At 43.5% G+C, this 24691-nt stretch overlaps 1 protein-coding gene across 6 annotated transcripts in view; it reads left to right on the top strand.

Annotated features, from left to right (window-relative positions):
- Positions 1–24691, top strand: part of PANK1 (pantothenate kinase 1) — a 34757-nt gene that overhangs the window by 4656 nt on the left and 5410 nt on the right. For 3 of the 6 annotated variants that reach the window (XM_075000356.1, XM_075000355.1, XM_075000354.1), the window contains 4 exons: positions 7847–8199; positions 19341–19594; positions 21271–21447; positions 22529–22652. In XM_075000356.1, the coding sequence (XP_074856457.1) occupies positions 7847–8199; positions 19341–19594; positions 21271–21447; positions 22529–22652 (908 nt within the window). Of the gene's footprint in view, positions 1–7846; positions 8243–19340; positions 19595–21270; positions 21448–22528; positions 22653–24691 lie in introns of those variants that run through there. The other 3 variants (XM_075000359.1, XM_075000358.1, XM_075000357.1) reach the window with 2 other exon arrangements.

The raw sequence follows: 24691 nt of genomic DNA, 5'->3' as shown, positions 1-24691 counted from the left end.
ATCTTTATTTAATTCATTCCATCCCAATGAAAAAATACCACATTCAAGGTGGATTCCAGCATCAGGTTGCAGGGTCACATGTCTTTATAAGACCAAGTACAGTTTAGGCTTGTAGGAAAAAAATATTTGCAGATTGTTGCCTCAAACACTGGGCCATTAAGTTCCTTAAGTACCACTAGTGGCTTTCACTAGATGTTTTAGATCAGTGGTTCCCAGCCTTTTCTAGACAGAGACCCATGTTGACAATTCAAGAAGACTTTGGTGACACAAGGCAATTCAAAAATGAGGGGCAGGGGGGTAGAGCAATGCCGTAACAAGTTAATTGTGTGCCTGAGGCAAAAATAAAAATTGCAACCCGCTCATGTTTGTATATTCATAGTAGTTATTTAATAGAAAAAGGGAAAATACAATAATAATAATAATAATTTATAATAATAATAAAATAATAACACTGTTTCTTATAGTTAATTAATTTATTATTATAGTTGATCTGAGTTGTGGTGGGGGAAAGGCCCTCATCCATAAACCGCTCCCCCTAGCTTACACCCCACACTCAGAGGCTGGGGAGAGTCACATGGGCTGGAGGTTAACACGAAGGGGCTGGGGGGAGTCACACTCGGGTTGGGAGGGACATACAAATAAAACATGAAAATTAACAAATCAGCTACATAGAACAGAAAGGGGGACAAAGGTGGGGGAAGGTGTGGTGAAAATTACTTTCTTCAAGAGTCTTTTAAGTGGCTTACCTAGGATGGTTATGAATATGAAAGGAGGACAAGCTGTCTTTGTAACACATAATTGCTTCTCTACTGATGGAGATAGCTGCTGGATGTGGCAGTGTTTAGGATCTGCAAATGGCTCCTTTTAAGAGCCACGTGCAGCTCCGAGCTGCTGGTGACCCATAACAAATCTAAACATGACCCATAGCTTGGGAATCCCTGTTCTATATAAATGAAGAGGTTTACAGTCTGTATTTCAGGAGTGATACATGCACACAAATAGAGTCTTGAATGACAGGTTACGTGCCCTGTTTTGCATAAAACATATTTGTTATGCATATTCATATTCAGTAACACTAGCAATCAAGGGTTTACCGCATGCTTAAATTCCTGGAACAGCTTTAAAACTGAGATTTAAAACTAAATAAATAAAACCTTCCTAGTTGTTGATCAAGAAATTATCATTGGCTTGTCCAACTTCAGTAAAGTGCCGTCATTCTGTCTGGAAATATTTAGAACACAGATGTAGTTTAATCTAGTCTGACTGAGTTTCTATTCCTAAGGAACACATTATACTGTAAAGTTCTATTGCTACTCTTGACAACTGCTAAGGTAAAATGCAAGAAAATATTTCTGTATTTAATTGCATCGGTCTATTGTTTCAGAATTCTGATTGGTAATGTTTATATAGGCTTAGGCCATTTCAAGCATATATGGACACTGAATAAGATGTACTATTATTACCCATCAGTGAACCTTTCCCCCAGATACATGCAAACAGCTGAGCTATCAGATTTCTTGATTATGTAATCCTTTAGGTGTTTTCCCTTAGTCACATGCTTTTGTTTTGAAATTCCAAAGAAGACTAGGTGGATTTTTATACTCAGGTAACAAGTTTTTGATTCTGTGTCTGGCATTACCATGATGCATTTAAAACTGTGGCTAGAGTCATAGTACTCCCATGTGATGTTTCTTTACTCTAATTTTCTTATCGTGGCATTCTGAGAGTTTGTTGTAAGTAGTTATAGTAGTTAGCTAGTCTACTTCAGGTAGAATACTTAAAGTAGCTGTGTTTTTTGGTGGAGAAATGTCTTCACCAGGATTTAAATATTGCCTGTCATGTGCAATCGCTATTTGTAAGAACAAGCCCTGTATGTTTTTAGTATGCCTGGGGGAGCAGTGCATTAAGGAGAGATGCACCATCTATAATTTTTTTTTCTTAAAAGAATTTAGGTGGCAAGGGACTTGAGATGTAAGAAGCACCTGTATCCGCACTGGTGTCAGCTGCTTAGACATCTTTGGATCTTTGTCAGCCAGTGTTCCTTGCCCAGACTCTGAGGCTTCCCCTATGAAGGCGTGTCCATTGAGAAAAGGACCCATAAGACAGACTTTAGGTAGCCACTCCAGACCTCAGAGAGTGCTCCTCCTTTACCACACCCAGTGTAGATGAACACTGTAATTCTTTGAATATGCATGATTGAGTGAAACATTCTACCCATTATGAGGTGCAGAATCACAATCAACTCAAGGCCATAACATTGACTCTGGCACTGTCCCTGGGATATCTGTTGAGATCAGTACTAATGATGATGGCACTGACTGTGTCCATACCTATGACGTACTGGCCGAAGTCATATTTGCTGCGCATTTTGGTTCCTGATTATTAGGTTATCCAGAAACATTCCGCTGCATTGACACCTTTGGTCCTGGCATGGTCTGGGTTATACACACATGTTCTAGCTGCCAGCACCATCCTCAGTACCAAATATTACTCTCAGTACTTAGTCATGGCCAGCTGTGTTACTTCCAAAGGGGTTCGTTGGCAAAGCAGACATCTTCAGCCCCACCGGTGATCATGTTGCAGATTGTTAGGATCTATACCAGCCCCATTGTTGGTGTCTTTCAGCATTGGTACCAAGTAAGTGTATTTACCCTTCCCAGTCTTCAGAGCACCAGCTTCTTTATTGACCCAAGGACTGATGCTACTAGCTTCCTCGCCCACACCTGAGGAAATTGGGGTACATAAGGGCCACCTTAGATGATTGGCTTCAGCCTTGGATATATGAACTGAATTAGTGCAGGAGAAAACATGCAAGTTATTTCACATTCCTCACATCCAAGGAGGAAAAAGTATGAGATCACATCCTTACAAAGGCAAATGGCAAACCAACAGGCACTGCTATCCAAATAAAATAATGTGACCTCGGTCTCCGTAGTCCAACTTATGGATGAATTAGCAACTCTTATAAGTGGAATTAAGGCAATTTGTGGTGGAGATTGGATGTTTTTGTAGTTGGCCACAAATGTAGCTAATAGGGTGGTCAGAGTATGGCTTTGGTGGCTCTATAAACATCATGGTTGCAGAATTCAAGAACAGCAGCAGTGTGGGGATCCTACATTTCAATGGGCAATTTCTATTTGCAGGCAATATGGATGAGACTTCACATCATTTTAAGGACTCTTGCAAATCTATGCTCTTTGTTGCTGGTGTATAAATCCTCAGTCAGTCATGATTTTGGTAGTTAAGGCAGCAGCAGCACTGTCCCCAACAATATTTTAGGCAGACACCTTACCAACTGCTACAAGATTACACCAGAAAGGGAAATAAGTGTGAAGAAGCAGGACTCCCCTGTCCCTCCAGAGGTCCCAGACAATGAGTCCAAGGGTTCACAGCGCCCAGAAAAGGGGTGTGCCAGGAGGGGACCCTCCTGGACCAAGCGGGAGCTGAAGCACCTCCTTTCTTTTGGGGGGGAGGAGGCAGTCTTTCAACAAACCAGTGCCTGGCAGCAAAACACAGAAGCCTATGAGAGGCTGGCTAGTGGGCTCACCACCCAAGGCCACCCCAGCCACACCAGGAGCAGCATCTGCATCCAAGTGAAAGAACTGAGGCAGGCCTACTGCAAAGCGTATAATGCTGCCAGCTAGTCGGGGTCACAGCCTGCCACTGCCCCCATTGCAGGAAGCTGCACAGGCTCCTGGCCCCTGAGCACCTGGTGGACACTGCTGCCTCCCCCCCGCCTCCCCCGCACCACAGACACCAACAAGAAGGCAGGCCCCCCGGCACTACCAGCCCCCCCATGCGGGGACCAGCCCACCAAAACCGAGGGCGATGATGAGGGCTACAGCAACGGAACCATTATCATAGCCCTCCCCTCTGGGGCACCCAGCCGAGCCTCACCCAAGACCCTGGAGGTTGCAGCTGGTAGGTATGGAGTGATCAGTATGTCGCAAAGCCTGGGGGTGGTGGCGCCCTCCCTCCCTCCCCCGGAACAGACCTGCAGCCTATCTACCCAGGGAAGGAGGGGAGCACCAAACACAGCCTGACCCTCACCAGGTGGGAACCCCTCAGCACCCAGGATCTCTTGGGCCATTGGATGGCAGGGGAGCATGGTGGGGCCAGAAGAGTGGGGGAATCAGCCCCCTGGGTTTGGGACACAGCACTCAGGCCTTCTTACTGTCCCGTTCTGCATCCACAAGTCATTGGTTGGGCAGCCACCCCACCCAATTGCAGCACCCTGCACTTGCAGGGGGCCGGGAGGCTGCCCCATTGCCCCAGTCTGCATCTCCATGGTACCACGGCCAGGTCCCACATTAATGGCACTGGCAGGATGAGAAGGTGGCCACCAACTGTAGGATCATGCAAGATAGGACCAGCGTGCTCCAGAACTGGCTGGCAACGGAGTGGGAGGTGTGGGTGTGGTTGGCCGGCAGCCTGGACACTGGTCAGGCCTTGGGCATCCACCTCACCCAACCTCCCAGCCCACAGCCACCCCCTCCCCCTCAAAGCCACCCACCATGTGGTGACCTGTCCCTGGCTGCCCACGTTGAGCTGGCTCAGTGGCTCCTAACTGGGACGGGTGCACCTGCCCCAGCCCCAGTGGCCTCCCCACCGCACACCCTGCTGAGGCCAAGTCCACAGCACCCTCACCTCATCCTACCTCCCCATGGTTCCAGTTTCATTGCAGTCCCCCAGAGGGCCCCGGACCCCGGGGGTGGTACAGGCAGCCACAGCCATCGTGGTTCCCAGCTCTCCACACCGCTGGGCGACTGAGCCCTCTCCCATCCCAGCCCCACTCCAAGTTCAGTTCCCCCACCCTTCCCTTCCTCCCCTCTGTGGAGGGGTCCCCCCCATGCACTGTTCATAGTTCAACACGTTCTGTATTGTTTTGCAAAATACATTTATTCTCCATCAGTGACGTGTATTCTTCCCACCCTTACTCCGGGTCCCTGCTGCGTGCTGGGAGAGTGGTGATGGCGGGGGCGTGAGGGGGTGCATTTGGTGGAGGAGCGTGAGGGATGGAAGAGTGTGGGGGTGGGGGCCTGTGGTGTAGAGTGTGCCTGGGAGGGTCAGGGTGGGCCCTGGACAAAGGTCTGTCACAAGGTCTCCCGGACCCTGACCCCATCCCTGTCGTCCTGGCAGCATGGGACAGTGGACAACTGTTCATACCCTGCCCCCATCTCCATGGGCCAGCCCTGGTAGAAGGGCTCCTGTCTACCCTCCACAATCTCGTGGAGGGCACAGCATACAACAGCCACCGCGGGGATGTTTGGGAGGCTGACATCCAGCCTCATGAGGAAGCTGCGAAACCACAGTTATTTGGTTTTAGGAAGAAAGGGCTTTCAAAGTCTGGGCAGTCCTTTCGAAAGGCCCCCGTCTAAATGGGCGGCATGCATTCTGAAAGCAGCACTTTTGAATTGTGTGCAGCCACCATTACATTATTGAGGCACTGCGTATTCATGTCATCACCTTATTAGCATCTTCCGAATCGCCTCATTAACATGCCCCTTCCAAAAGGAAGGGACTAGTGTAGATGTAGCTGTAGAATGAGGTTTACTGATTTTGAAATAAGTCAACTACTATTTTGAAATTATTTCAAAATAATTATTGCATTGTGTAGATGTAGGATAGTTATTTTGAAATAACTTTGTTGTGTAGACCTGCCCTAACACAGCTATCCCTCAGAGACTTTTTACCAATTTTTAGAGGGAGATTTTCTCAGACCACCTCAGTGACAGTTACTACAAAGGGAAATGGAAATGCCTTTGAGTGTCATAGTTGATAGGCTTTTTAAAAGTGATATGACTTAAAGAAACACTTGAATGCTGTGGGTTCATTTTGGCCTGTGAAGAGAAGAAAGGTAAATTTGTTTGGAAACAAGTAAACTTACGTAACTTGTAAGTTACGTTTAAGAGAACAGAATTATCTAAACTCAGTGGTAGAAACCGTATTCAAGTCATGCCTCAGTTTTTGCCTTTCATCATGTGGGTTGGTTGGGGCTATTTTAACAGTTTAGAGGTAGTGTCAAAGAAGAAGCACAAATAGTGTCAGGAGATCTTGTCACTAATTACAGTCAGGTACAGAAGCAGACATTAAGGAGAAATTCATGCCTTTGCATGTCACTTCTGTATGGGAGAGGCAGTGTGGTTCAATCTGAGCAACAACTGAACTGTAGTTAACTCACAGTATTTACAGGTGGGTGGACTTTCTCATCCACAAATAAGCTGTTCTGCCAAATTAGCTACCTACTGCATATAATGCTTAATGTTTTTCCTACTTTTGGCAAAGGGAAACCTGTGTTATACTTGGCCAGTGGTGTATGCTGAGGTGAAGGGAACATGTGCTGCAGTCTGAAAAGTAGTGTTTTCAGTGCATACAGATTAAGAGGAACAAATAGCACAGAATCTACATCTAGAAACCAGGGTTGGTTTTGAGGGAAGGGCCCATGAACTTTTAAGCACTAAAATAAAGTGTTACTATAAGTTCAACCTCTCTAGTTCGGCACACACTCTAATCCGGCAGTATCTGTAATCCAATATGATTTTAATTGGCTGGATGACCACTTATTATGGCTGTGGATAAGTTTACCATGATCTCATAAAGACTGTTTGAAGCAACCAGTCCTGGCGCTCAGGCTGTGGCCACATTTGGCCAAAACTTCAAAACGGCCATGTAAATAGCCATTTTGAAGATTCCTAATGAGGCGCTGAATTGAATACGCAGTGCCTCATTAGTGTTAGGATGCTTCCAGCCACAGTGCTTCGAAAGCGCGTGACTCGGTGCGGCTACACAGGGGTCCTTTTCAAAAGGAGCCCGCAGCTTTTGAAATCCCCTTATTCCTCTCCACAGAGAGGAATAGGGGGATTTCGGAAAGTGCAGGGTCCGTTTCCCCTCTCAGTGGAGGGGAATAAGGGGATTTCGAAAGCTGCGGGCTCATTTCGAAAAGGACCCCCATGTAGCCGCGCCAAGCCGCGCATGTTCAAAAGCAGTGCTTTCGAAGTGCTGCATCTGGAAGTGTCCTAATGCTAATGAGGCACTGAATATTCAATTCAGCACCTCATTAGTAATCTTCAACATGGCCATTTGCATGGCCATTTCGAAGTTTTGGCCAAGTGTGACTACAGCCCCTGTGTTCTTGAGCTGTTTAGCTGTAATGTCCCCTTAAATGTCTTCCACAAGGCCAGTAAGCAGTAGAAGTGTTGGTAATGCTGCTAGACAATATTGACCTCCCACGATCTAACACATTCTCTCGTTCAGCACCATTCAGGTCCTGAGGATGCCAGCCTTAGAGAGTTTCACCCTGTAATTCTTTAACTGGATGATGGCGATGTTAGGTTAAAAGCTTCTATTCCTGCCAACGCCTCTTCCATGATATCCAGACCAGATCATGCAGGACCACAGCTGCCTCTAGTGCCCGAATTTTGCAGCACTACACCTGACAACCTGGAAGCTCAACGGCTAAACCCTCTTGATCTACAGTGTTTGGACTGAGGGAAGTCCTCTTCAGCAGCTGAAAGCCATCCACTCATTCTCCTTTTCTTGCTAAATGCATCCGCTGTGTTGGGTTAAAAGTACAGGAAACATGTACTGGGAAGTCTCTGGAGGCTTGTTTTTAAGTTTCTCTGAAATTTTATTTTAATCCTGGGTTTTACGAATGAGATTTGATCATGAGGTGTCCAGCACCTGCAGTTGGTGGGTATAGGTGTCCAGCAATCCTTAGGGTCAGAGTCTGATTTTTTTTTTTTTTTTTTTGTAAATTTGGTAACTAGAAGTTTAATTCAGCAGGTATCCTGTGTAATATGATAAACTAACATTTATAGCACCACTTTTTTTCCCCCTCCTTTTCTAGCATTCCCTTGGTTCGGAATGGATATTGGTGGAACATTGGTTAAACTGGTCTACTTTGAACCAAAAGACATTACAGCAGAAGAGGAACAGGAGGAAGTAGAAAACCTAAAAAGCATTAGGAAATACTTGACTTCCAATACAGCCTATGGTAAAACTGGCATTCGCGATGTCCATCTTGAACTGAAAAACTTGACCATGTGTGGACGCAAAGGAAATTTGCACTTCATCCGCTTTCCCAGCTGTGCCATGCATAGATTCATACAGATGGGCAGTGAAAAGAACTTCTCCAGCCTGCACACTACACTTTGTGCCACTGGAGGAGGGGCTTACAAGTTCGAAGAGGACTTCAGAAGGGTATGTGGGAAATGCACGTAATCTCACTAAGGAGCATCTATCTGTGAGTCCTTCTCCAAAAACAAATATGAGAAAAGCTTTCTATTAACTTAAGTTTTCAATAAAGTCACCTATTATGTCACTCCCATAAAGTCACTTTAATGTGAAGACTTGCTAATTGGGAAGAACTGTTTAGAAAAATATTTCCTTAAAGGGAGAATGTGGGTGGATTAATATAAGTAAGCAAGCATACCTTGATTTATATTATCAGTTTTTTAATCCTGTTTTTCATTTGTATTTTTCAGTTATTTTCTTAGAGTGGTTGATTCTCTTTGATTGGTAATCATTAAAATAGTTGTCAAATTGCAACAATGTATATACTGAATTTGGTATCTTTCTTGCTAATGAGAGGAATTTATTTAAGCAAAGGTGTTTCTTATTTACTAGGTGATTTTTTTCTTCCAATTTATATCAAGGTCTGTTGGATAGAATTTTTAATTCAATTACAAATGCACCCAAAACCCATTAAATTATTATTTTATGAATTAAATAAGGCTAGTGTAGAGCTGCTGGATACATAGGAAAATATAAATATATCAAAACTTGTTTTTCATTTAAAGCCAATTTATTCATTACACAAAGAAAATATCTGTTAATGAATTGAACTAATTGTTTATAGTCACCATATCTCCTTCAACAGTTTATAATTAGATCTCATCATTCTTAGATTGGAAGAGGAAAACAAGCTTTTCCTCTTTTTTTCAAATCCAAGTTTGTTTCTTAGCTTTGAATGAACAATAGTCCTTGATTTGAAGTAGCTGGATAAACTGGAATGAAGAAAATATTCTCTGTATCTCGAAAAGCTGCTGAAAGCTGAGTTAGCACTGCAACAGACTCTAGTTCCAGGTCTTTAGGCAGTCCAAACATACAGCTAAATTTTTTTTTAAACTTTAATTTAAATTATTTTAATATATTACAGTTAGTTTAGACCTTTAGCTAGAAGGTGGTTATGTAATTAAATTAAACACTTTAATTTTTTAAATCAGTTTATTTTTTAAAAGAATTTTTTTTAATTTTAAAAATCCACTTTAAATTTAAAAATCTGAAAGTTTTTTTTTTTTTTAAATTTATTTTTGTCCAACCTGATGAGAAAAGTGGAAGGAGGTATTTCAGTCCTTCTCTACCAGTTTGCAGTCTTACAACGATGTATCCATTTGTTTTAATCTCTGGTGCGCTATTCTGTGAGTCCAATCATGGTCATCACATACTGCTCAGAAGATTAACGTTTCAGACTTCCACAACTTACATCTGCTCATTCTGTGTTCTAGGCACTAATCTCATGCTAAAATTACTAAATAGGCTAAGTGCTTTCAGTAAATAGGTTGTTCTTCAAGTGCTTGCTCCTGTGCAGTCCAGTATGTGTGTACGCCCACGTGTGATCGTCAGAAGACTTTTCCCTAGCAGGACCTGTTGGGTTGGCTGTAGCACTCCCTGTGCCAGTGTCTCCCTGAAGTAACATATATACCCCTACTGACCCAGGCCCACTCATTTCCTTCTTTTTGCAGTGATGGTGGTTGGAGCTTTGGTCTTGCTCTCCAAGTACCTGTTGTTTCTCTAGTTCACTTTTTCTAGATGACCGAGCAGGGAGGTTTTGCTACTCATTTTTTTTCTGTTCCCATTCCTGCCCAGGAAGATCCTCCTTTAAATCTGCAGGGGCCAAGCCTCGGTCATAATGGTGGCTTTGGTGTGGCCCAGACAGTTCCCAATGCTTCTTCCCTTCTACCCAGACCAGATCATGCAGGATCACAGTTGCCTCCTGTGCCCAAATCTTGCTGCACCTTATGGTCTGTAAGCTCAATGGCTAAACCCTTTTGATCTACAGTGTTTGGACTCAGGGAAGTGCTCTTCAGCAGCTGAAAGCCACCCACTCATTCCACTTATCTTGCTAAATGGAATGGGTTTTCTATGTGGTGCCAGCAAAATGGCTCTTCCTCTACACAAGCTCTGATTCCTCTCTTGCTGGACTGTTATACCTTAAACATCAGGAGCTGGAGGAGAGGTCCCTTAAACTGCATTTAGCTGCTATTTTGGCCTTCCACCCTGGGGTGGGGATGCGTTCCTTGTTTGGTAACCCAGTGGTGAGCTGCCTTCTTAAGGGCCTGGACAGACTTTATCCCCAGGTGCGGTCCCCTGTTTCATCTTGGGATGTGAACTTCCTTCTTTCATTCGTGACAGCTCTCCCATTTGACCCCTTAGCCACCTTCCCCTTGTCCTGCCTATCATATGAGGTGGTGTTCATGGTTGCTATCATCTCAGCCAGATGTGTTGGAGTTACAAGTTCTTACCTCGGAGTTCCCATATACTTTATTCTGTAAGGACAAGGTGCAGCTTTGACCCCACCCCACCTTTCTTCCGAAGGTGATGTTGGACTTTCATGTTAATCAAGACACTTTTCTGCCAGTGTGTTTTTTTTTTTTTCCTGAAACCTCACGCTACTGACTGGGAGCGGGCTGTACATTCTCTGGGTGTGCGGTAAGCCCTGGATTCTACTTGGAGCATACCAAGCCTTTCCACAAATCTCCGTAGTTGTTTGCAGTGGTTTCAGAATGGATGGTGGGCTTCCATACACACTGCAGCGCCTGTCTTCACGGATCACCTCCTGCATTTGACTGTGCTGGTATCTGGCTAAGGCTCCAGCCCTGCAAGTGACAGCGCACTCCACCCAGGCTCAGACCTCTTCAGCAATGTACCTGGCTCAGGTCCCAGTCCAGGCCACCTACAGGGTGGCAACATGGTCCTTGGTCTGTTTGTTTACTATGCATTATGCCATCACCCAGCAGGCATGGGATGATGCCATGTTTGGCAGGGCTGTGTTGCAGTCTGGCACCAGATGAGGTTAGCCCCTCCTCCTTTCATGAGCTGGTAAGTCACACATTGGAATGCACCGGAGCAAGCACAAGAAGATGATGATGATGATGTTGTTACTTACCTCTGTAAATATTGTTCTTTGAGGTATGTTGCTCGTGTCCATCCTAGACCCGCCTGCCTTCCTTCTGTCAGACCTTCCGGCAAGAAGTTGCCGAGCAGGGTGCAGGTTGACAGGGGTATAGGTATACATGTGACATCAGGAAGACATCACCACAGGGGGCACTGTAGCTGACCGAAGAGTTGCTGCTAGGGTCTTCCATCAGTCATGCACATGGGTGTGCACACACATTAGAAAAGACAGGTGCTACATATCTCAAAGAACGACAGCTAGAGGTTAGTAACCATTTTATATCTTGACCCACTCTCTCCACATCAGCCTCATGCAAAAGTTAAAAGAACCAGGTCACCTTGCAGGGAAGGCTAACAAATCTGGCATCTGGCAGCTTGATTGGATGTGGTAAGTAAATTTCAAAACAAAAGACCTGCCCTAGAAAAGGATCTGCCAGCAGTTCCCTCTCATTTGTATTGAGGGAGCTCCGGTGCCCTTGCTGATCACAGCTATCACAGGGGGAAAACAATCAGCTCCTAAACTAATGACGGCTTGATAAGTTAAAACTGGCACCTTGAATTTCACCCAGAAGCCAGGGGATCCACCGGAACACAGGTCTGAAGTCCTTCCAGTTTGCAATATAACTTAATGCAGAATGCTACCACCTGCCTATTAACTGCAGCTTCTGATTCATTCCAAGTTGTGTGCACTTGTACAGAACATCATGACAATCTATCTGGACCTTTGGTTATTAGTAGTTAGGTCTACATCAGAGAGAGAGGGTTGCACAGTTGCTTATTTTTCCATGGACTATAGTTTAAGAATCTGTGCGCTGAAGGATTGAAACTGCATTCTGAGTTTTTTGCATACAAGATACTTTCACAGGTGCTCTACAATGAACTGTAATGCATAGCCTAGCTGTGAGAATGCATACAGAGAAAAATCAGATTCATTCTTTCATAGATACCGTTTATAATCTAATCACATGCATGTAAATCCATGGAGCAGTGTATATTGGTAAAATGATTAACTTCTATAGCCTACTTTAGTGTATTTTTCCCAATTTTGTATTTCATAACAGTATTTCTAAATATCCATGAATTGTACAACAGAGGCTACATCTACACGTGAAGCCTACATTGAAGTAGCCTATTTTGATGAATAATGTCTACACGTCCTCCAGGGCTGGCAATGTCGATGTTCAACATCGACGTTGCGCAGCACCACATCGAAATAGGCGCTGCGAGGGAACGTCTACATGCCAAAGTAGCACACATCGAAATAAGGGTGCCAGGCACAGCTGCAGACAGGGTCACAGGGCGGACTCAACAGCAAGCCGCTCCCTTAAAGGGCCCCTGCCAGACACAGTTGCACTAAACAACACAAGATCCACAGAGCCGACAACTGGTTGCAGACCCTGTGCATGCAGCATGGATCCCCAGCTGCAGCAGCAGCAGCCAGAAGCCCTGGGCTAAGGGCTGCTGCACTGGGTGACCATAGAGCCCCGCAGGGGCTGGAGTGAGAGAGTCTCTCAACCCCTCAGCTGATGGCCGCCATGGCGGACCCCGCTATTTCGAAGTTGCGGGACGCGCAATGACTACACGGTCCCTAGTAGGGCACTATTCCCATCCCCTCATGGGGTTAGCAGCTTCGACGTCTCACCGCCTAACGTCGGTGTTAACATCGAAATAGCGCCCAACACGTGTAGCCATGATGGGCGCTATTTGGAAGTTAGTGCCGCTACTTCGAAGTAGCATGCATGTGTAGACACGGCTTTAGTGTCCTGCAGGACTGCATAGCTCTTGCAGGAAAATGCCTGCAATATTGCAAATAACATTTTGGATCCAAGCCGTAGAGCAACTTTTGGCTACGGTTACACTAGCAAGTTTTGCCAGCAAAACCCTGGTTTTGTCAACAAAACTCGTGGAGCATGCACACACAAAATGGGATTTGTCGCCAGTATCTCGACAAAACACAGCACTTTTGCCGGCAGTGTTCTGCCTCAAAGCTTTGAGGCAGAACGCTGCTATCAACGGATTCTGTTGACAAAAAAGCTGCATAAATGCTCCCGGGGGCCTCTTTCCACAGACAGGGAATCCACAACAATGGGCAGCCCTCTTTGCTGTGTTTCTGGGTTCCTGTTTTATTGAGAGAGCAGCCAGGCAGTCCGGCTGCTCTGTCGACAGAGTGGAGCACTCTCCGGATTGGGTTTGTCAGGAAGTCTCTTCTGAAAGTGACTTCTAGTGACAGAGCACTGTAATGTAATTGTAGTTTTAGTATTGCCACTGCTTTCTTTCATCCCCTAAAGAATCACTACTACTTGCCTGTTTTGAGAATGACGCTCCAAATCTCCCTTCAATCCTTTGTAAATATTTTTCACATATTTGACCTTAGATACCCGAATTCCTCTTTTGCTCTCCATTTCTCAGATATTAAGTTTTTAGTTCCCAATTTCATATCTCTCCACAGTGATTGGTTCTGCTGTTCAACCTACTCCTCCATCAGTTGGAATAATGGTTGCCACATTCCTTAAACAAAACAGGAAGCTGGTGAAGATTTTTTAGGAAGGGGTGATAAGTTCTTAATTTCAGATATTAGTGAAGTGGTGAGTGGATACATACTACTATTATACAGACACAACATTAGTACCCCATCTCATTCGGGTATAGATGTGTAATTAAAACAATAACTGGCTAAATATGACACTGAAAATAAAACTATTTCTGTATCTCAATGTTCCAAAATGTTAGGGGCTAAGCCATTTTTAAAATCAAACTTTCATGTTGCTGAAATTTACGTGAACACCAGAGAAGTGCTAGAGTATAGTGTCTAGAGCCTCAAATTACTTTTTCTGTATTAATGGGCCTTGCTACAGTGGGTGTAATCGCTCCCCATTGGCTTTCACAAACCAAAAGGGACAAAGGATAGTTGCATGTGATCAGAGAGCCTCATCCAGAATCTCTCTGCAAAACTGGATAGTACTGACCCAGCAAAAACTATACATTTGCACCACCTTCTTCAGGTACTCAATTCAGAGGACCAGAAAAAGCCAGTGCTAGATAGGGCTACGCTGAAGAAGGTTGCTTAAGTAAAAGCACTCCAGTACCATCAGCAAATTGCTCATCATTTGGAGCTGTTCTAGTTCTGACTTGAAGGAGCAGATTCTTAGAGGCTCTAAACTCCTGCAATCCCACGTAAAAGCTGCAGGAGCTATGAGTTCTTATCACCTCTGAAATATAAACCTTAGTCTCTGAAACAGGAAGGCAGATGATAATCTCATGTGCCACAGTCAGATGGCTTCGTGGCTGACCTCCTTTCTGATTTAGGCCATTTGTATACCGGTGGCCTAGGAGAAAGGAGTGCCTGGGGATTATCCTGTGGCTCTGGGCAAAAGTGACAGATAATTCACCAGGACATTGCTGCAGTGGGTCTGGCATTTGACCATTCTTTCTTGGCATCCATTAATCTCTTAAGTGAAACTGCAGAAATGCTATATTTTGTGTTCATGTTCCTCACTGAACAATAGTGAGCTATTTATATGGCAGATATAATGGGTTTAGTCATGAAGATCCCCTTCTGACTATCACTTGATGTGCTGAAACACCATTTAGCCAACCTTCCTGCCCTTGTGAGTGCCCTTCAACCCTCTGTCCTGCTGAATCAATTTCCTTCAGCCCTCCTTCAGCCCTGGTGCAGAGATGGGGTCACATCCTACAGCAATTTAGTACAGACGCTGAGATCAGCTCAGCTCTGGGGAGGCTCAGTTAAAGTGACTTACCACATCACCCAGGTGCACAACCCCAGTTGGACTGGAACCACAGAATTCATCTTACTCTGTATAAATCTTTATGTTGTCTACCCTCTTTCTTATGTAAAGAGAAATACATACATTTGCTTTCCCCTCTCCGCCACCCTTAGGTAACAATTACTTACACTGGGTTTATTAATAAACAAGTCATTTTATTAAGTATTAAAAAGTAGGATTTAAGTGGTTATAAGTAATAGCACACAAAGTAAGTTCCTAAGCAAAGTACATCAAAACATGCCAGCTAAGCTTTGTACATTAAGAAACTGATTACATTGACTGTCTCATCCTCAGGTATTTTGCTAAGCTTCTTTCACAGACTGGACAGCCTCCTAGTCTGGGCTTGATAGTTCCTCATGTTTGGTCGTGATGTTTCGTACAGTCATGGGTGGTAAAGAGGCATGTCCGGATGTCTGGCAGTCTTCACAATTGTTCACGTTGGTTTTGCCAAAGGTGGGAATCCTTTGCATTCAGTTTAAATCGTTTCTCTCTTCCAGAGGAAAAGTACAGTGTCCAAGATGGGCCGCAGCTTTAGGGGAAATGGCCACATGTCTTGGCAGGACCAGCCGTAGCCCCTGTCTCCCAGGCTTACAGGAAAAACATTAACACTTGGTCTCAATAGAGAGAGCAATTATCTCAGACATTACAAGGACTGTTTCCCTTTCTTTGGTATTCGTAATGATGTCAGGCAAGATTATTAGTATCTCTCCCCCTCACCCCCTCTTCAGTTCCATGTGTCTGATTTGTCAGTTTTTATTTCATTTTTTTGGACCTCTGTGCTATGTAACTGTCAGTCTGACCTGGAAATGCTATAGATCTGAAGATGTAGATCTGGCCCACAAAAGCTTATCACCTAATAAATTATTTTGTTAGTCTTTAAAGTGCTACAGGACTTCTAGTTTATTTTGTTAGGAAAAGCATGATCATTTATAGGTCCTCCTTATCAACGTGCCATCAAGTTTCTGAAATACTGTTAATGGCCCTTAGCATGTCCACATCCTCACCTCAGGTTATTGCTTCATATTTTTAACTTCAAATATAGGAATAATACATGTACACAAATAGAATTTACACATTCATCAGATTATAACTTTTCAAATGGTACCTTACATCAAATATTTTACATAAAGCACTTTCCAGTTATGCATACCCATAAGGATATTTCCATAAGGACTATGGAGAGCTCTTTTATTGCAGAATTTTCAGCTTTGCCTTTTTGCTTCCTGAATGATTTTACTGATTGTGTTTGCTCTTCAGCAACACTGTTATTCCTGGGGGCTAGCTGTGTGAGCAGTTTAGTCATTAGTTGTCATTCAGTTCTGGCCATTTTTCTTTGGTCTTCACTAAGCCAACTTCTTCATAAGAAACCATGAGTAATGCATCACAGGCTAGCAGGGTCCTGTGAGTAGAGCAGGTTCCGTTTCCCTGTTGTCAGCATTTACCAGCCCAGCTGAGTCAATTTCAGTATGTAGGGCGCATCTGGTGTGGTGCGAGAAAGGCCTGTAAAGAGTGCAGGATAAGGCAGAGAGATTGTGGCAGGCTGTGCTTGAGGAGAAGAACTACAGAGGAGTATGCCTAACTTCTGTGGTAGCTTCCTGGAACAAGGGGGTAGATGCCTATGGAGGTGGGGCGGGCCTGAGAACAGCTGCTTGCGAACAGGGAAATGGCTAGGATTAGGGAGCTGCAAGTGGCAGGATTACCTGACTTCCTCCTGTCCAGCAGGAGAATGGGCATGGCTGTGAGTCATTGTTACACTGTGAAGGAGACCTGACATGTCACCTATGGTGGAAAGCTGAGGGGTTTTGGCTCCAGCAGAACAGGAAAATAAGGTGGATCATTGGTGCCCAGTAAAGAGGGGAGAATAAGAGGAGGGGGTGCTACAGAGTCACCAACGACTGCTTAGGTGGCAAGCTCTATATTTCAGGTAATATTTGTAAAGAGGACATGAGATTCTTTGCTTGCATACCTGCCACGTAAATCCTTTGAAAATGATTTTCCTTCATGTGAAATAACCCTTCTATCCAAAATGCTTGTTTCTTCAACAATAAACTGCTTTTTAATATAACAAGAAATAACTCACTCTGTCACTTGTCTTATGCTTACAAAGAATAGCTGAAAGACACTTGGGTTTGTGGTGGAAGATTTCTCTGAATCTTTAACATTTCTATAGAAAACTGCCATGTTTCCCTATCATATTTATTTAGCTTCTGAATTACAAATCTGTTATTCGAGCCATTCCCATTGCAGTCAGTGGCAAAATTCTTATTGGTTTCAGTGGGTCAAGGTGAGAACTTTGATTCTCTAGTGTATACATCGTAATCTAACATATATCCCAGGAGGCTCTTTAAGCACGTTCAAGGTGGGGAAGGAAGCTTCTAACTTTTAAAAATCATTTGTAAACACACCATTTTAAAACTGTGTAAAGCAGATTCAAAATAACTTTCTTAGGAGTGTGTTGTTGGTCACTGCAATGGAAAGTATGGGGGTTACACTGATTTTTTTGACGGATGGCGTATCCCATTATGCGCCAAAAACTGAAGTATCTCCATGTTAAATTTATACTCAGTGTAATGAATACGAGTCCCATAGAAATTATTTTTAGACATTTTAAGCTGGAATAATATTGTTGTGTTCATTAAAACTATGAACAGTTATAAATCAATACACTTGTTATGAATTATTTTGGTGTACATCTGTTAATTTCATAATGTACATTTTACTTATTTAAATAATTTGAAACAGTGAAGCAAAAGTACCCAGGAATTAAGAAGAGGGAAAGCCTGCTCAGTGATTATTTATTGCATGTTTGTCCTTCTCAAAAGGCTGTTCTTTGTTACTGCCGGAATCTTGAACTGTACCCAATCAAGAGCTTGCGAATTACACATCCCCGCAGCTATTAGGAAGAGTCCCCAAAGAGTGCCATTGGCAACTGGGAAATCCTGAGCTTTTGTTTAAAAGTTGCTGCCCTGATGATTGCAAATATAACCCTCTTGATTTGAGTAAATTGATGGGTGCCCTGCTGAATGCAAAAAGACAGCTCCTGTGTCTCCATTGCTATCCGTAGCTCTCAAGAATCCAGAAGAATGATGTCAGTTCCACCGCTGCTATTCAGAAGCCTTTGGGTAACTGTGATACTGACAAAATTCCCGTTGGTTTTACTCTTCTTCTGCTTGAGAAAGCTAGAAGAAAGAGAAGTAGGTTTGTTCATTTACCAAAACCGATCCTTCTTAGAAGTGACTCAGGTAGCTTGTCCACATCAGAAAACAGATGTTATGTTAGACCTCAACCAATTAAGTAGATCTGTTCCTTTTTCTGGTGCCATTATTACACCCTGCTGCATTCTGATCCATCATGGCTTTTAACTTTCCAATCTTTATTATTAGACTAGTCTCAGTTGCACGTGTATCTGTTGCTGAGCAGAATCCTTGTGTATTCCTGCCAGAAGTCCCTTGTTTATCTATACAGGTTGCTGAATAGGTTCTGAAAACAGTAAAGAAATGGGTTTCACTCTTTGCCCCCCTCCATGCTTTGCTTTGGAGTGATGATCAGATGTACAAACACCAACCCTGGAAGGAAAGCAAACACTAAATGGACAGAGCCAAAATGTAAAATGGCAAGAGGGACTTTTGACAAATTTTATACTTGTGTGTCTAGAAAGAGGGTGACAAATACTGCATGGGAGTATGAATGCATGCCGGATGGGGTTAAACAGTTGCAGGGTAGGTTTCTCTGCAGGTTTCTCTTGCTTGGTGTCAGCAGATTACTACGCAAGTTAGTCCAGTGCCTCTCCTTAAGGCAGAAGGGAACCTGAAACCTGTACTGGAGTGGTTTTCAACCTGTGGTCCGCAGACCCCATAGAGATCCACAAAGGGTGCTTGTTATCAAATAAAAGGGGCTTTCAACCTGTAGTCTGTGGGCCCCAGGGTCAATGGTAGTGTTTCCTGTAAACTGAGCACTTGGACAGCCTCCCAGCTGATTAGCAGAGTACCCATACTTGTTTCTATTGATGGTGCACATAATAAAATTTATCCTGCCATTGGTGGAAAAAGTCAGGGGAAACACTGATCCATGGGTCATGTTTCAGATCTCAAAGACTTCCACACCTCCATTTGTAAACATTTAGGGGTGTTTAGAGGGGAAAAAAAAAAGGTTGAAAACCTCTACTGTGCCTTTGAGGGATTATGTTGTGATATGCCTGTTGGGCGGACATCATCTGTTTTTACTTGACTTCTGACTTCAATAGAACTTTGACTACTTGAATGGTGACACATTATACAACTCAAACAGTACAAAGTGCTTCATTGGAACCTTGTGCCCTTATCTGTGTTGCATGTGTTGAACTAACAAATGTTCATTTATTAACTTCTTGATCTTTTGCAGATTGCTGATCTGCAGCTCCATAAACTGGATGAGTTGGACTGCCTGATCCAAGGCCTGCTATATGTCGATTCTGTTGGGTTTAATGGGCAGCCAGAGTGCTATTATTTTGAAAATCCCACAGATCCTGAACAGTGTCAGAAAAAGCCGTATTGCCTCGATAATCCGTATCCAATGTTGCTGGTTAATATAGGCTCAGGGGTCAGCATCTTAGCAGTGTATTCCAAGGACAACTATAAAAGAGTTACAGGGACCAGGTAAGTATGCCACATACACTTAACACTGAAAGCATGTTGCAAATTTCATTGTTTTTCCATTATATTTACACATAGGATATAGAACATGTTTTTTACTTCAGCCTTTATGAGAGGGTGTGTATGTACGCTCTTAAACTTTAACTCATTTAAGTTGAAAATTCCTTTGCCTTTAGCATGTGTATCTTTGAACTATTTATTTGTTTCCCAGTCTACAGAATAAACGAAATTATAGTACTTACTCACTATTTAAAGCTGTAGGGCTTGCATGTACACACCATAGCTCCTTTGATTTCAGTGGAGTTGTAAGAGGAGACTGATGCCCACAGCCCTGTAAACCCTTGGGTTTATGTGGATAATTTTTAACTAATTCAAAAATCTGAATTCTCTCTCTCTCTCTCTCTCTCTCTCTCTCTCTCTCTCCAATATTTATTATTATTTAAACATCAAACACACTGTAGTGGAATTTCATTCAGATTATTCAGATCTGAGATTACCTAGTTAATTGGTATTAAATTGACCTAGGTCAGAGGCAGTTAGCCTTCATGGAATGAATTAATAATCCACTTTCTAGTTGGACAGCTGTCCATGCTGTAGAAATACTGTTCCACCTTACGCTAGGTCTCACTCTTATTTCAACAAGGGAAAAGGAATGAACAGGCCTGTTTCCTTGTTGCTGTGACATAGGCATATGGACAGGAAATTTTGGAGAAATATATATATTCAGCTCATTTGATAAATAGGATTGTAATTTCCAGGGCTCTCACCCTGCACAAGCACCGAGCTCCTATATAAACTTGGCTTTAAAAATGTTGGTGCTTGGACCCATTATGGCTGAAGGTTCAGAAATCTGGAGTTAATACAAATATTCAACATCCTAATATGCATATGATAAATATGCATTACTTTATTTACATAACCAACAAATGTCCTGATTATTTGAGATGAAGCTTGACAAGACTGCAGCATGGAACAGGCTTAACCAACAAAAGAATTGCCATATGTCTTTCTGGCTTTGGCTCCTGTAAGTAACCCAGGCTGCTTTGGGCAGGGGGCTGGACTCAGTTACCTGTTGAGGTCCCTTCCAGCCCTAGGATTCTTCTTGTGGCTTTGCCCAGCTGTGCCTTGTCCAGGATTAGAAGGCTGCAGTTGGTTTTGAGGATTGTTGCTTGCTTGGGCTTGGAAGGTATCTGGCTGCTTCCTGTTATCAAGTGAGGAGTGCTTTGGCTGAGCTTCTGGTCACTTGCTAGGTGCCCAGCTCTTTCTGCTTCTTGCCCATTTATCGCTGGATTGGGGATGCTTTGATGGCTGGTTATCAATGATTTCCACTCTGACCCCTGTGACCAAGGAGAGATGGCTGAACCACTGCCCACGGGTGCTTGAACTATAGCTCTAAGTCCATGGGTTGGCATGGAGTTTGGTGGGGGTGTGGGACATAGTTAGGTGTAGGCTGCATTCCTGTGGTTTGAATCCTCTCAGCTGGGTCATTGTAATTAGTATTCGCAGTCTTCTAATCATGGAGATGCTACCTGGCATGGCTGATAACTATACATGCAACTTAGAGTGCTTCCTCATCAGTTCTAGGTAGGAGCCCTGCAAAGAGCAATTAAAAGCAGGAGACAGAGAATGTCTAGCTATTGCTTCTGAAAGCTGTCTCACAACTCTGTTCTCCTTTTTAGTCTTGGAGGTGGAACATTCCTGGGCCTGTGCTGTTTGCTGACTGGCTGTGAGACTTTTGAAGAAGCACTAGAAATGGCAGCTAAAGGAGACAGCACCAATGTTGATAAGCTTGTAAAAGATATTTATGGGGGAGACTATGAACGATTTGGCCTTCAAGGATCTGCTGTAGCATCAAGGTACGTATTTCACTGGTTGTTTTCAAAGAGCTCCATAGAAATTTGCTGTACATGCTAACTCTCAATGCCCAGACCTGGAGTGAGCAAACTTTTTACACTGGGCCCCACTTTTCATCCCAGCAATTAGCACGGGCCTCCCAGATGGTCCTGGAAGTGACCCTTGGCAGGGGAGGCCATGGTGGGGGAAGATGGGGGAGCTAACAGAGGCCATGGGGTGGGGTAGTAGGGGAATGTAGAAGATTAGCGGGAACACTGGCCTGGGGGGAGATTTTAAAAGTCTCTGTGAAGCACACAAGCCCAGTGCTGGGAAGCCTGGTTAAAGGGGCTTCTTCCCTCCCCACTGCATGCAGTGCCCCCCGCCAATACTGTACTGCAGGGGCTTCCTAGAGTAGTAGCAGCAGTATGGGCCAGGGCAGGAGCAGTTCCGCTGGTGCACCACGGGTTACCCGAGTGCTGCCACATGGTGGAAAGGTTGAGGGCAGAGGAGGCAGCCCCACTGCCCAGGCTTTGGCTGTGAGTGGAGCAGGAGCGGGGCTGGGTGCCAGGCTGGAGGGAGGCAGCGGTGGTGCACATACCCCCCCAGTGTGCAGAGGAAGTGCCCCTTTGCGAGTGAGAATAGCCGGGGCACATGCCTCACCAGCTGTCCCTCCTGCAGAGGTGGCTTTGTCCCCTGTTAATGGCATTGTGGCTGCAGGGAGCTAGACTTTGCTGCACCCCAATAAGAAATTTCATTCCCCCATGAACTTTGCCTATGATATGTCTACTGTCTTAGTATAAAAGTCACCCACCTTTGTTCTTATTTAGGATCCTGCTTTTGTTTCCTAATACACTTTGGATATTTGTGTATTTTAACAAATTCAAAATGGTTTTGAAAGAAACACCTTCACCCATGCTAACTATGCTCACCCATTGTGTTTTTCTTTATTAAGAAGTCCTTTCTCACATGTCCGTGTTATGCCCAGAGTCAACAGCATCAAATCCAAGCAAAACTTGTTTATGTTGTAAACTTACTAAGATGGATCTGTGGAAATTTAACCTTTCTGAATAATTTAGAATAAAAGGACTGATATTTCCAACACAGCTTTGGCCACATGATGAGTAAAGAGAAAAGAGATTCCATCCGTAAAGAGGACCTGGCCAGAGCTACGTTAGTCACTATCACCAACAACATTGGCTCCATTGCTCGCATGTGTGCACTGAATGAGGTAAGACTTCACATTTACTGTAAGTTTAATTGGGGCCTCTAGTGTTAATAATAGATAACACATAATACAAACAGTAAGTGCCAAGTGCTTATATACCTATTCTAAGACTGCCCTGTTAGATAGATAGACAGAGGCAGATATTTAATGGTGGCTCCTAGCTCTTTTTAAAGGCACAGTACTCCACCAAGAAAGGAACAGTCAGTTGCACACATACAAAATGGGAAATGACTGCCTAGGAAGGAGTACTGGGGAAAGGGATGTCATAGTGGACCACAAGCGAAATGAGTCAACAGCATAACACTCTTGGCCGGGGGAAGCAGGAAACATCGTTCTGGGATATATTAACAGGAGTGGTGTAAGCAAGACATGAGAAGCAATCCTTATGCTCCTCTCTGCACTGATTAGGCCTCAGCTGGATTTTTTGTGTCCACTTCTGGGTGTCACATGTCAGTAAAGGTGGGGACAAATTGGCGAAGGTCCAGAGAAAGTGACAAAAATGCATACGTGTCTAGAAAACATGACCTGAGAGGGAAGACTGAAAGAATTGGGTTTTAATCTAGAAAAGAGAAGACAGTGGACATAATAGCTTTCAAATGTCTAAAAGGCTGTTACACACATGAACAAAAAAATTGTTCTCCCTAACCTCTGATGATAGGACAAGAAGCAATGAGCTTAAATTAAAGCAAAAGTGGTTTATATTAGATGTTAGGAAAGTACTTCCTGACTGTCATCATGATTAAACACTGGAATAAATTGCCCTGGGAAGTTGTAGAATTTCTGTGGTTGTCTGTCCTGCTCTTAACAATCCCCAAACACCTGTCAGTGGTGATCTGGAATAGTCTTTGGTCCTGCCATGAATGTAGGGGCCTGAACTCCATGACCTCTCGAGGTTCTTCCAGTTCTATTATTTTATTTTTATTGCTCTGTTTATTCCATTATAAGGTACTCTTTTTGCTATAAGACATAGGACACTTGGGTTTAAAAAAAAAACCCATAGACTTTATAACAAATGAGCGCTTACTTATTTCCAGAGCCATTCAGTTGTTCTCACTCTTTAGATTACAGAGACATTAATATCAATGTACGTCATAAGCCAATACTTCTAATTACATCTTGGTGTAGTAGCTCCTTTTATTTATTATCCCATAGCCAATAATGACATTCTTGTTACATTGTTTTTTGTTTGTTTGATTCACTGACCTGGCAGTTGAGAACTATTCATCAAGTTAGTTTTTAGTTCTAAGTACTCTACATTTTCCGGAATGTTATCTTCAGTCCTGAGGGTTTTCTACATTCTCTTTGCTTTCAGCTTCTTTACAGTGTTGCCTTGTGGCATGGTGTTCAAGCAGCATTGTACAGGGCTATCAAAGCATTGAGAGTTACAACAGAGACCCATATTGCTGCATTAAGAGAAGAAAATAGATAACTCATGATGTTCTGCAATGTGTTGTACCTTGACAAAGAATTTTTGACCTATTTGTTTAATGGACAATTTCTTTTAACTGGATGTGATGAGCAGAACTACTAGGAAGAATGGGCAGATATTATAAAGAGCTTCCATTTCATAGAGGACATCTGAATAGATTTCTCCCTCCCCCCACCAGCACTTTGATCTTGTTTGTTTATGCTTATTTCAGTTCTGTGACACGCAGGACGAACAATCATTCACAGTGTGTGATGGACTAGGACTACAGAGCAAAATCCTAGGCTGAATCATAAAATAAATAATTTTGTTTTAGGAGAAAACAGTTTGCTTTATGTGATACCACTGGTTTGATTAATTCGATAACTTGATCTTTTCTGAGAAAACCAAGTTTTACCTCGAACAGCAACAATGCACGTAGCCTATTGTAAGGCACGGTGTGTTGGGTTCATAGGCAGAACAATTCCTTCTGTGACCTGAGGGAGAAATCAGTTTATGCCCTCAGCATGAATCTTATGATTATAGCCTAAACATATTAATGAAAATGACTAAATAGGAAGGTGAAGAATAAATTAAAGATTCTTCTTCCTGGACTTCAAAGCTGGGAAGGCTTGCG

This window comes from Carettochelys insculpta, chromosome 7 (assembly GCF_033958435.1).
Source record: "Carettochelys insculpta isolate YL-2023 chromosome 7, ASM3395843v1, whole genome shotgun sequence".
Classification (NCBI taxonomy): Eukaryota; Metazoa; Chordata; order Testudines; family Carettochelyidae; genus Carettochelys; species Carettochelys insculpta.
The sequence above is the reverse complement of the archived record's forward strand: the minus strand, read 5'-3'. Positions and strand labels throughout refer to the sequence as shown.